The sequence below is a fragment of the Pyrgilauda ruficollis genome, unplaced genomic scaffold, assembly GCF_017590135.1.
Source record: "Pyrgilauda ruficollis isolate IOZ18807 unplaced genomic scaffold, ASM1759013v1 scaffold48, whole genome shotgun sequence".
NCBI lineage: Eukaryota > Metazoa > Chordata > Aves > Passeriformes > Passeridae > Pyrgilauda > Pyrgilauda ruficollis.
Genome location: NW_024526377.1, coordinates 2,910,494 through 2,922,910, shown reverse-complemented (window position 1 = coordinate 2,922,910; position 12,417 = coordinate 2,910,494). Strand labels below are relative to the sequence as shown.

Below are 12,417 nucleotides of genomic sequence, written 5' to 3'. Positions count from 1 at the left end.
GGGCACAGGCCGCGAAAAGATCTTTTTATTTAAATAGCAGGGACTTAAAAACTCTCGTGGTTTTAACAAGTTAAATAAAATACAGTGTAAATATCAGCTCTCTCGGTATTTTTTAACTCGTCTACATACAGCTTATTGGGAAACTTTTATGTACTTTACAGCATAATCAGGGGTCAAACTGCCTGATCTCTGCTTTCAAAAGCCACAGATTGTATAAAATACCGTGATATAAAAAAAAAAAGTGCCAGTATAATGTACAAAAAAAATATTTTTTACAGTAATTCAATGTCTACAAGTCAGATATAACCGCATCTGATATTCATGGAAAATCATCTTCTCTCACGAGGAACTGGTGGATAAAGTGCTGAGCTTTCCTCTTCTCGGCGATGTCGGGCGTGGGGTGGCCAGGAGGAGGCCGCAGCAACAAACCACCGAACACGCTGGCTGTGGGAAAGACACACGGACACACAGTGAGGGCAGGACACGGAGGGAGCCGCGGAGACAGCCTACATTTGGAGTGAGGCAGGATAAAGCTGATAATCCCCACATCTCGGGGCTCCTTCCCCACGCGCCTGCGTTTCTGTGGACTGTTCGTTTATAATAAAAGGTTCAAAGCACTGCAAGCCATCGCTGCACTCGGGTATGAAGTGTTTTGTGCAGCCCCTCTGGACAGAGGGTTATTTTGCAGGCCTTACCAAGAATATTCACATCCAAATGGTTTTTCCCTGAGTTCTTCAGTAGCTCTCGTAGAAATGCCATCAGATATTCAAACACATTTTTATGGAACACTGGTAGGTCAGAGATAATCTGAGGAGGGAAAAACACCAGCATTTATATTGCAGACACAGCAATGCCTTCCAGCTGCACCTGCCCCCAAAACCCCCCTGTGTGCAGGTGCCAACAGCTCTTTAGAACCTGAAATCACCAGTTCCAGATCATTTCTATTAACAGAGGATTAAGTTACTGAGAGCAAAACCAGGTGACTGGTGTAGCAGAGGCCAGTTTCCTGCCCTCCCTCAGGGACTGGTGTCACCACAGGCCAGTTTATCTCCTCTCCCTGCGGGACTGGTGTCACCAGAGGCCAGTTTATCTCCTCTCCCTGTGGGACTGGTGTCACCAGAGGCCACCTTGCCTGCCCTCCCTTTGAACTGGTGTCACCACAGGCCAGTTTCCTGCCCTCCCTCTGAACTGGTGTCACCACAGGCCAGTTTGCCCGCCCTCCCTCAGGGACTGGTGTCACCAGAGGCCACCTTGCCTGCCCTCCCTCTGAACTGGTGTCACCAGAGGCCAGTTTGCCTGCCCATCCTCTGAACTGGTGTCACCAGTGACCAGTTTGCCTGCTCTCCCTGCGGGACTGGTGTCACCAGAGGCCAGTTTCCTGCCCTCCCTCTGAACTGGTGTCACCACAGGCCAGTTTCCTGCCCTCCCTGTGGGACTGGTGTCACCAGAGGCCAGTTTCCTGCCCTCCCTCTGACTGGTGTCACCAAAGGGCCAGTTTCCTGCCCTCCCTGTGGGACTGGTGTCACCAGAGGCCAGTTTCCCTGTCCATCCTCTGAACTGGTGTCACCAGAGGCCAGTTTCCCTGTCCATCCTCTGGGACTGGTGTCACCTGAGGGCCAGTTTCCTGCCCTCCCTCTGAACTGGGCTGGTCCCTGGGCAGCCAGCAGTACCTGGCAGCTCAGCCCGTAGTTGCTGGCGCTCTCCAGGCAGGAGCTGTAGAACCTGCAGCAGATGACAGGCTCAGGAAGGCTCTCCAGGAACAGCAGCAGGGCCTCTGCCACTGAGTGGTTGCTGCCCACTGATCCAATGGTTAAGGAAGAGCACAGCACGACCTAGGCTGGTCCTATTTCTGCTGAAACAGGAATGAACTTTGGGTTAGGTGTCCCAGAACACTGCCCACAGCTCACAGCTTTGGGTTGATCCCCTGGCCTCCACACGAGCTGTTGCTGTTAGCAGTTGGGCACTTGTGTCATTCACTGACATGGCCAGCACTCAGCAGAGGATGACACAGAGCCACAAGGAAATGCAGAGCTCAGGAACCCCGGGAGGAGAGACAGCAGCTTAAAAACCTTTCTCAGTTTTGGCGCTCTGGCACAGCGAGCCTTCCTGGACATCAGTCTAAAAGGATACAGAAAGTATCGTACATTCCCGTGTCCAAACAGTCTCGGATTTGCTCAAATTCAGATCTGAGGCCTGGCTGCTGAAACAGGTCCTCCTGCAAAGACAACACTGTATCAGTCCAAGGAAAATAGAAGAATTGTGGGTAAATACAGCAATGTCCTTATAATCAGCCTGGAAAGTCTCTCCAAATTGGTGGTTACCACCCAAGTCTGCTTGATACCTGGACACTGCTGGACACACAGACACGGTCACTAGCACCAAACAGTACAGCCTGGGGCATCAGGACCACTCATCTCCCATGGCCTTTGGCCAAACACACCCAGCTCACAGTGATTGCTATTACCAGTATCTTCTTCAAAACTCAACCCAATGCAAGCATCTCGTTTTGTGTTTCCAGTGCCAACCTGCTGGGAAGCGTTGCGATTCAAGTGATCCACCATCATCCACAGCTCTTTTGGGATCTCCATAGGCTTTTCATCTTGGGCAGGATCATCACTCATGTCTACTGGCATCAGGGTCTGAGGGAGGGCAGTGTGGGCAGGAGGGAGACAAACAAAAGGTAGCTAGCCAAGTTCTTATTCAACTCGGCAAAAGTACTTCACAAAGCTTATACCTGAGAATTGAGACTTCTTAATAAAAACAGACAGGCCTTAGCATCTAGTTTTAATGCTCTTGTGTGTTTGGAAGGGAATCTTGTCTTTAACTCACAAGTCTCCGAATGGATTCTGCTGACATGTCCTGGATTGGTTCCCTCATGTAACACAGTGTATGGATAGGAGACCCAAAGCAACTTGGCAAATAGTTGCCTGTTACGGATAGAAAATAATCCTTCCCTCTGACAAGGTGCAAGACTAAGATATCTTCAAGTTTTTCCTCTCCAGAGTTTAAGCGAGTAGCTGTTGATTTATTAACAAACACCTCCAGCTCAACTGTGATCTCAGCATCTGCCAGAAGATGATAAAAAAACCAGACTCAGTTACAACCAGTATTAAACCCACAGCCTGCAAAGAGGCACAGCATGCTCAGAAGTGCAGAGGGAACTAAGCCAGATGGGGACAATATCAGCTCATGAACATGAGACAAAAGGAGGAGCTCACCTGAGAGCAAGAAGCCCTTACTGGGATTAGCAATCAGCCACTCCTTGCAGTAGGTTTTCTCATCTGGTTTGGTGATAAATTCGAACTGGCAGGGCACTTGGCCATTGCGGATTGTAAACCTCTCTACCTGCAGCTGCATGTATTTAACATCCTTAAAATGGATCTAGAAACAAATGTCAGTCAACATCATCAGCCAATTCACCTTGCTTGAGCAGCAATTCCTGTCCTGTGGTTTAATTATTAAGCAGAAAGACAAATAGATTAACCCCTTGCTCCCACCCCCATCTCCTCCAGGACTGCATAGGATCACATGTGCATACTCTGAATACCAAAGTTCTTTCTGTCAGGGGGCCCTTTAAAACAAATGCTGCCCTCAAATAACTACAATAAAATTGAGAATGAGATAGCTGTGGCCTCAAATGTCTCCTGAGCTTATCTTTATAGTCCCAACACACAAAGCAAATGCTGGTTTGTGACCTTCTCCAGACCCTTACAATTCTACATTTTATGTTTGAAAGCACAAGTCAGAGCAAGGGTCACAAACCACCTTTTTACTTTCTCCCTTCCCACCTCAGGGAATGACACACCTTGTGTTTCAGCCTTGGACTGTGAATGGCATTCACCAGCATCTAAATAGGAGCAAAGATTCCTAGGGCTTGCAAACAGAGAGCAACTGGAAGTCAAAATATTCTACTTTTTGGAACCAGACCCAAGGGTCCAGGATCCATCTTCTACTGCTGGGGTCTAGGGTTGCTCAGTTCCTTCAGGGAGTGCTGGCACGTGACCATGCCCTACCTCTCTGCGGGACAGTGTCACCGAGGGAATGTTGGCATTCTCCAGCTTATCCAGGGAGCGCACGATTTCCTCAAAGGCTTTTCGGTAGAGCTCTTCATTCACAACCTTCACCTGAAAAGGACACACGCTGCACCAGCTAGCATTGACTGTCCTCAGCAGGACAGCTGGAACACAGCTGCAAACATGGGAGGTGACTTGATTTTTAACAGCACACTAGGTATACAACACAGGGAATGGGCAGAGCTGTTTGGAGCACTAATCTCCACGATCTTTTCATGATCCAACACTAAAGGATCTTGCCATGACTAACAAGAATCACTCAGTCAGTACTAGATCAACCTTTTTCTTTTTTTTTCCCTCAGAAAAAATGTTTGACAAGACACTACTGTGTTCCCAAAGAACACTGACAGATATTCAGACCTTGTCTAGCTTAACTGCAGTATCATTTACACAGCCCTTGCTCAGTGTGGTCAACAATCCCATCTCCGTATCTGATCCAGCCCACCTTTCAAGCCATTGTTCTATTGGATGCCAGAAAAGCAGGAGAGAGAAATCAGCACCCAGGGAATGAGGTCAGCAGAGTTACTTCATCCAGCACTGACACACTTACCCCAATATCAAACACAGAGCTCACTGGTTTGTGGTCACTGAGCTTCAGAGCCATGTGGCTGCGATAGCTCAGCTGGGCAATGTTCTGCCCTTTCCAGAGTATCCGATCACACCACGCTGGAACTCGACACTTCTCACTAAAACACAGGGGAAAAATCACCATTTCCAGGCACAGTGCAGCTGCAGTAACAACACAGGGCAGCACACTGCTCACCCTGAGACTGGGCTTTCCTCCCATGGCTGGAGCTCATTCTCTACCAAAGTGGTATTTTTAACAGTTTCTTCACACAGATATAAAACGTTTTGAATGTCTACTATAAGGTATCTCTAGCTCATGCTTTACTTCCTTTTTCTTCAAAGGTGCAAGATACAATTAACATACAAAGCTCAGGTATTTTTGACCATGAGAGCCATGAAAAACAAAAAGGCTCTACATTTAAAGTTTGTATTTATTGTTTTCACTGACAGCTGCACAGATTTAATTTCTGCACTTGCAGATGAAGTTCCTGGTTTGCTAAGAGGAGCTGCTCTGTGTGTAGAGCATTACAAGAAGGATGGTTCTCACAGGCTTTTGAAGAGCAGCACAGCTGACTCCACATCAACCATGGCTGGTCTCACCTGAGCAGGTACAGGAGAGATCAGCAAAAATGAGATCCTAAAAATTTTGCTTGGGGAAAAAACCAACAAGCCAGACAAAAAATAATTAAACTAGCTAAAAGGATTCATTAACTTTGTTAATGAATCACTTCTAAGAGGAAATCTAACAGGATTTTAACTGGGAAAAAAATATTAGGAGTATCTGACAAATAGCTGTGGGAGAAAAACAAGAAACAGGAGATGAATTTTGGAGCAAAGGGAGAGAACCAGAAATAATCTCACAACTAGTTCCTATTTACAGCCACTAGACCTGCAATATCTTTTAGCCTTGTTTTTATTTCCCTCAGTGATAACATCAGCCATTTGTAGCATCACATCTGAGACAATCACGGTACCTTGTGTCCCAGTCATCACAGCCAGCATCATACTTGTATGTTGGCTGGAAAGAGATCTCTCCTTCTGTGAAGCCTTCAAAGGCTGCATTTGCCTTCATTTGCCTCTTCAGCTACAAAAGAAGAAAACATGAAAATTTTAATTTTAGATAATCTCAAGCCCAATTTCCATCTGGAGTAAAAGGGAGACAATGAGCACAGAAAAGGCCAAGGAATTGTGTGGTTTGTACCGAGCACCCTCGGCACCATGTGCAGGTAGGTGAGACATCAGTACCTGGTCATACTGGCAAAGCTCCAGAAATGCTTTCTCCTCTACAAGCTGCTTCACTTTCGCCACATCCAGTTCCTCCAGACGGTAGTTGAGGTCCCCCAGCCACAGGATCACACTGAGAGAGAACACACATCACAATGTGCAGAGGCCTGAAGCTGCCCCAGAGCACAGCCAGCCATGGACAGCAGCTCCACCCTGCAGCTCTGGGGCTCTCCCCATCACAACCCCTCTGCTGAGCTGCTCTAATCAGGAATAACAACAGTGGAAACTTAACAGAGAAGCTACCTTTTCTCTTTTTGCCATTATTAATCACTGTTCTGCGTGTTTGTCACTATCCCTTCATGACTGGTGCTCTTATTGCTCCACAGTGTCTGAATTCCACAGATGGGGAAGTCAGTGCTTATTCCTGCCCCATCCCCACTCCAGGCTTGAGAATAAAATAAGATAAGGTGACAAGTGACCGTCAGAACTGTGTGGGTGAGCCCTGTCCAAACCAGGTAAAGCTTTTCTGGCCCCTTCAGCTGACATTTATAGCACTGGGCCCCCTCCTCACCCCCCAGCACGTTCACAGAGTGCTCCCTTGCACATGCCATGATTCCCACAGCCAGATGGGAAACATACTCGTGCTTGCCAATAGTGAGAGGGGGCAAATTTGGATCCGACTGGCAGAACTGCATCCGAGAGCAGATGTCTTTGAAGTCCTGGTTCCTCCGCTCGTATTCCTCCGTGTGAGCTGCGAGGTGAGAGTTCACAATGCACACGCTGGTGTTATGGAATTTAAACCTGATGGCAACACCACCTTTGTTACCCTGAAAGAGAAAGACAAAGACATTGCTCAGAAGCTTCTACACTGCAGATGAGTCACTAGCAGTGGCCAAGCCAGAAGACCTTGAGACAGAGTGTTTAATTCCAGAGGAAGGGATAGGCTGAAAATCCTAATTAGTGATTACTGCTTTGAACACTGGTGCACAGCTGGCAGTTCCCTCTCACAGTGCCCTGAGCTGGCATGGGGATAGGACATCTGCTTCTAGAGGCAGCCCTTAGTGGAGGAATAACCATTGCATCCAAGGAGGGGGGCTCTTCCAAATCCCAGCCCTTCTCATGCACGTTTGCCATTCTTACCATCCTCCCCATGATTCCAGTCCCCACAGTCTCAACTTCCACCTCAGAGATGTTCAGAGCGAGTTCTGCCTTCACATACAGCAGGAGCATGATCCCCACCAGCCGCACAAGTTTCACCTGAAAAACAGACCCTGCTCCATTCAATGCTGCAATGGAAGAGGCTTGCTGAGAGAAGGCACATCCATCCATAACACAGGTCACCAAAGAGAAAGTTTCAGGATCATCCAGTGCACCAGCAGGGCTCACAGTGCACAGGCCCCAGCAGCACAGCCCAGGAAGGACCTGGGAGCAACATCAGTCAAGGAAGTTGAAGCCCAAAGCAAGAGCTACAGCACAGACATAAGCTCATGGAAGGAGATTCCCTTCAACAACAGAAACAAGAGATGAAGCAGACCTATGGAGCAGGAGCTCAAACAAAAGCAGTATTCCTACCAAAATACCTTGACAATTCATTCCACCATACATTGTAGGCAGACATGGAAGAAGGTACAGAACTTCCTATTCTCCTTCCCCAAGACAGCAGGAGCTCCCTTTAAGTGGGGAAGCCTGGCTCTGTTTCCCATCCTGCCCTGCCTCAGCACCCTGCACAGAAACACCACCTATAGAACCTGCACAGCCTCTGAAGACACAGCCACTGAGAACAAGAGAAAGCAAAGGGAAAAGAGAGCCAAGTGGGAAATGATTCCACACTCAAACCTCCCCAAGAGCCACATTTACCTTTGCATATTTGGCATCTGGGTGAAGACTATCAGTTACAGCTTTAAACCATTCTTCTTCTTTCGGTGTGTCATTGAAAAAGAAGGCTTCTTTAGTCAGATCAAGCTCCTGGAAACTGTGTTAGAGGAAGGAACCCATGGATGCATGCACTTGTTTACAGCTCTCCAACCCCTTCTCTGGGAAAGAACTAAATCAGCTTATACTCACTAAATTTAAAACTGAAAACTCAAATTCAGTTATGCTGATTGTAGATGTATGTCAAATGTAAAGCTAAATTACTGTCATCAAATGGCATTAAGGGTTTTGTAACACTGAGAGGCCAAACCCTACCAGAACAACAAACCTTACAGGCTGTGGACACACCCACCCTGGAGCTGTGCATGCACTACACCAGTGCCAACATTCCTGTGGTGTCCTGGCTGAACTCCTCTGGGTGACAGATCCACCTGCACAGCCCAGGTTAGTGAGGGTGGGCCAGGGACAGACACTCACCCCACACAGTAAATGTCTGGAGGCTCAGCATCACATCTCAGCCAAGGCTGGAGGCTCTCTGTGGGTGACTGACCATTCACATTGTATGTCCCCACAAAAACCCTGCAAAGACAGTGACAGAACCCCAGAGCTGCAAACTGGGAGAGCAAACTTCCTGCAGAGCCCAGGAAACAGCACTGCTGTCAACCAGGTAAATAATGTTCTATATAACCAACGTGTTGCCAGGGGAAATTAAGAAAGGTGACAAAGTTTAAATCCCTAAAATTATGTAATTACAACTGCACCTTTACAGATGCATTTTTACAGAAGGACACGTTGTTACACACAAAGTTTTAAAGAAAAAAGAAATAAGGCTGTAGCTGTGCAGTAGCAGCTTGAAATTACAAATTCACAGAATGAGATGCATAAAATGATTTCAAACACAGTAAAGTTTTGGTCCTAATTACATATTTCACTCAAGATCTTTCTAATGAGTTTATTGGAACAACAACATGGATAAGCAGTGGACAGAAATGGAGAGGGAGAAGGCTGGAGTGCACAGAGCTGATGCATTTCCAGACACTGTCTAAAATAAGCACAGAAAAAAAGTGATTTCAAAAAGGCCATTTCCTCAACAAGAACCATGAGGCAAGTCTTGACAGAGACATGAATGAAATTCTGCTCTGCTCATGTCTAAACGTGGAAAGAGAACTGTTCTGGAAAGTTTTCATCATACTTTTCTACAGAATGTTTGTGGGGACACAGGACAAAATAATAAATGAGTTATTCTGACAGTCTATGATAAGTTACAGCCCACAAAAGTAAGTTCTTCTGAGGAATGATCATTACCTGTAGTTCTGGATGTGTGTGTAGGAGTCCTGCATTTGCAAAAGCTGAGATTTAACAATAGTATCTCTGAGGCCAAACTTTGGCTCTGATAAGATTGAGGCCTTGTTGGAAGCCATGACACGGGAGGCCCGAACCTGTTCCGTTCTCACTTCAGGCTTGAGTTTGTTTTGCCTGCAAATGAAAGCAAAACCACAGGTGAAGCCCAGGCTATCCCCACACCCTAACGAGCATATTTCTGCCACTCAGGCCTTAATTCACATTTTTCTGTCTGTTCACTAAAGACAGGTAACATTTGGGATAAGCCAAGAAGACTGAAAAGAGCATTTCTTAGCAGGGTTGAGATCTCCAGACAAAAGCAGTTTAACTAAAATAACAAATGGTTTTCACCATCCTGGTGCAGCCTGTTGATGCAGAGCAGGTCTTACTCACACCTGGAAAATGATACAAAACCTGAACATCTTCCCTGCTTACTGGAGCAAGGAGAAGGAAATCTGATCTCCCTCTGCCTCAGCCAGAGAATGAAGAACTGTGTTTGTTTAGAAAACCTCCTGGTGGAAATCTTCCAATTCTGCCCAGAATGGGTGGAGGTAGAGGTGGTTTTACTTTGTGTCTCCTGGCTCTGCAAACTCCTTTTGTAAAGGAATAATGCCACAGCTTGGCAATTCCCACCAGCAATTGGATGGTATAAATTTAAAGCCAGCATACCAGTGCCAAGGACAGCACATGGACAGACTCTGAATGATTTGCATCAGGGTCCACAAAGTCCTGGGAACTGGAAAATGAAACTGCAACATTTTAAGAGTGTATCTATGAGACACAGCAGCTCTAAGCCAAAGCTCTCTGAATTCAAAATAAACAATGCTAGCAGGTCCTGTCCCACTAAACAGCCAAAATATGCCCAAACAGGGGACTGGAAGGATTGTAGGGAGAGGGAGTGGAATGAAATTTCCACTATTGTTTTGACAGTATGCTTATGCTGAACTTTTTTCTCTCTTGACTAGAACCTGCAACTTCTCATCTCAAAAAGTTGCTGGCTGCTACTCTAGAGCCCCCACCTCTGTGCACTGACCTGGGAGTACTTCTGTCAGTGCTGTCATGGCTGCAGCTCTGACTGACTGCAGCTTTTTTCCCATTCTGTTTGACACCTTCGGAACCAACTGCTTCTGGAGGAAAAAAAAACAACCAACAAAAAGTTTCACTTTAAACACAAAGTGTTCTTCCATTTATCAACATGCTTATGTAAACTCTGGCAAAAATCTGTGGGCAGAAAATAATTTAGATTTGTATGGAAAAACAAAGTACCACACAGTCTCTCTTTCAGCTATCTGACAGATTTAGCTTACTCTGACCCCAAGTGTGTGATGATGCAGCTTCCCCTGCAGAGGAAGGAGTGACAGGAGCCACAGAGAGCAGCACTGTCCTCTGTGGGAGCACTTGCTGCTGGCTCTCCTTTACAGCTAAGCTGAAGCAGGACTTAGCAGCACAAAATCCAGGGCTTTACCCCAGGAATCTGAAAAATTTATGTTAATAGCAGATTTTTCCTTTCTGAAGCAAGACAGGAAGTACGAAGAAAGTGAAAAACAAGGAAACAAACAAACCCCACAGTACCATTTAAAGGGTTTCTACCTATCTGCAAATACCCAACAAGGCACAGGTGTCAAGACACCTCGAGAGTCATAAAGAGTCACACCAGGGACCCACTGAACCTCAGCAGAAACATCTGCCTCACTGCAAACTGCACATTCCTAAAAAGGTAACAGGGCTGCTACCACACAAATCGAACTAACCACAGGAGTGACACTAACACATCACACTACCTTACCAAAATTTGACCAGTCTTTCAGCATTTTGTTTCAGTTACAACATTCTTCTCCTACAAGTTGCAAAATAACAGTTAAAAAAGAGGATTCTGGGGGAGGTCTCTGTGTTTAAGATGCAAAACCAGCAACCTTAAAATCATGCTCCTCAGCACACAAATCTAATGATGATGTAGAAATTGTTAAGACTGTTGGGTTCTAGACATTTCAGCTGAGCTTCTTCTCCAGTGAACACAACCCAGAAAAAATTAAGATGTTATTGCTGTCACAGAACATTCTGCAGAACACGAGCACAAAACAGAAATAGAACTTGCAGTACTTCACCCAGGCCCTCGGGATACAAACCAGATGACAAGAAGTGGCCAAATTCTCAGCCTGGATAACCTCTTCTGCCCAAGAGCCTTCTGAGAATAGACTGTGTAAGAGGATTTATCAGAGCTTGGACGCAGAAGAGCACATGACTGAAACCTCACTGCAGATCACACAGCTCGAGTCAAGCAGAATTGACCAGGAGCACACAGAGATGCACTGGGAAGTGTGGGCCCAGGGGCCTGGGACGTGTTTCTCCACGGGTGTTCAATGAGAGCTCAATTACTGCTCTTTGGACCTCTGCACGCTCTCCCACTAACAACCATGCAACATCCCTTGAGAGTGAGTGACAGGAACCAACCTGAACCTTCACCTCAACGGACAATGGTTACTTTTGTGCCATAAAAGAGCAGATTCCCAGGCTTTATTACCTACATGGGTCAATGCCACTCGCCAGTGTGCAGAAGGCATTACTGCAGAATGGAAAGATGTGTGACCCTGCTGCTGTCACAACTGCTGCCTGATCCAAAGATCAGTTACGCATCACACCTTGCATTCCAACCTCATGGGCAGAAATCAGTTTTAGGTAGGATTCTTCTAAGAAACAGATTAGCTTTGGAAAAGGGCTGTTTCTTAGATATGTTTATATCTAGCCACAGATTTCTGTAGCCAGAGGGATCTATATGGTAGCACTCTGAAGAGGAATAATGGCCTTGTTCGATAATTGAACTGAGCACAGAAATACAGAGCAACATGCAGAGAGTAAAGGAGGTCTTGACTGCACAGGATTTGCAGTTAAATGAGATCCAAGCAGTAATAAAGGCATTAATGTTAAAAACGTGCAGTGACATTACAGAACAGCAGGGAAATGTATCATATCTCCTGGATAAACAGGATTCATGCTTAGCGTCCGAAGGGGAGAATTAAATTATCCTTCATGCAACCAGAGCAGTCCAGCCTAAACGCAGCAGGGTACAGCAAAACTCCAACACTCAAGTCTTGAACCGCACACTGACTTCCAGGAATTACTTTAGCTCTGAATCTTCTCACACGTGCGCTCTGCAAAGCGGGAAACGCCACCGAGCACCGGCGGAGCCAGCGGAGGAGGCGCCGGAAGAGCGCGGCCCGCCCGGCGGAGCCGACCCGGGCGCACGGGGCGGGCACCGGGCGGCCAAGCCAGCGGAGCCCCGGCGGCCGGAGCTCGGCAGCAGCTCCGAAGCGCCACGGAGCTGCCCCGGAGCTGCCCCGCC

At 46.8% G+C, this 12,417-nt stretch overlaps 1 protein-coding gene across 4 annotated transcripts in view; it reads right to left on the bottom strand.

The window, feature by feature from the left end:
- Nucleotides 1–11: 11 nt before the first annotated feature.
- INPP5B (inositol polyphosphate-5-phosphatase B) overlaps nucleotides 12–12,417 on the bottom strand; it is a 14,711-nt gene continuing 2,305 nt past the window's right edge. The window contains exons 1-18 of one of the 4 annotated variants that reach the window (XM_041479435.1): nucleotides 10,864–11,083; nucleotides 10,111–10,204; nucleotides 9,042–9,212; nucleotides 8,214–8,315; nucleotides 7,722–7,836; nucleotides 7,005–7,121; nucleotides 6,504–6,691; nucleotides 5,886–5,997; nucleotides 5,615–5,724; nucleotides 4,624–4,759; nucleotides 4,014–4,124; nucleotides 3,219–3,381; nucleotides 2,830–3,065; nucleotides 2,526–2,639; nucleotides 2,131–2,215; nucleotides 1,671–1,798; nucleotides 696–807; nucleotides 12–444 (exon numbers count right to left, since the gene is read on the bottom strand). In XM_041479435.1, the coding sequence (XP_041335369.1) occupies nucleotides 320–444; nucleotides 696–807; nucleotides 1,671–1,798; nucleotides 2,131–2,215; nucleotides 2,526–2,639; nucleotides 2,830–3,065; nucleotides 3,219–3,381; nucleotides 4,014–4,124; nucleotides 4,624–4,759; nucleotides 5,615–5,724; nucleotides 5,886–5,997; nucleotides 6,504–6,691; nucleotides 7,005–7,121; nucleotides 7,722–7,836; nucleotides 8,214–8,315; nucleotides 9,042–9,212; nucleotides 10,111–10,204; nucleotides 10,864–10,888 (2,244 nt within the window). In that variant the 5' untranslated portion in view covers nucleotides 10,889–11,083 and the 3' untranslated portion in view covers nucleotides 12–319. Of the gene's footprint in view, nucleotides 445–695; nucleotides 808–1,670; nucleotides 1,799–2,130; nucleotides 2,216–2,525; nucleotides 2,640–2,829; nucleotides 3,066–3,218; nucleotides 3,382–4,013; nucleotides 4,125–4,623; nucleotides 4,760–5,614; nucleotides 5,725–5,885; nucleotides 5,998–6,503; nucleotides 6,692–7,004; nucleotides 7,122–7,721; nucleotides 7,837–8,213; nucleotides 8,316–9,041; nucleotides 9,213–10,110; nucleotides 10,205–10,863; nucleotides 11,084–12,417 lie in introns of those variants that run through there. The other 3 variants (XM_041479434.1, XM_041479433.1, XM_041479432.1) reach the window with 3 other exon arrangements.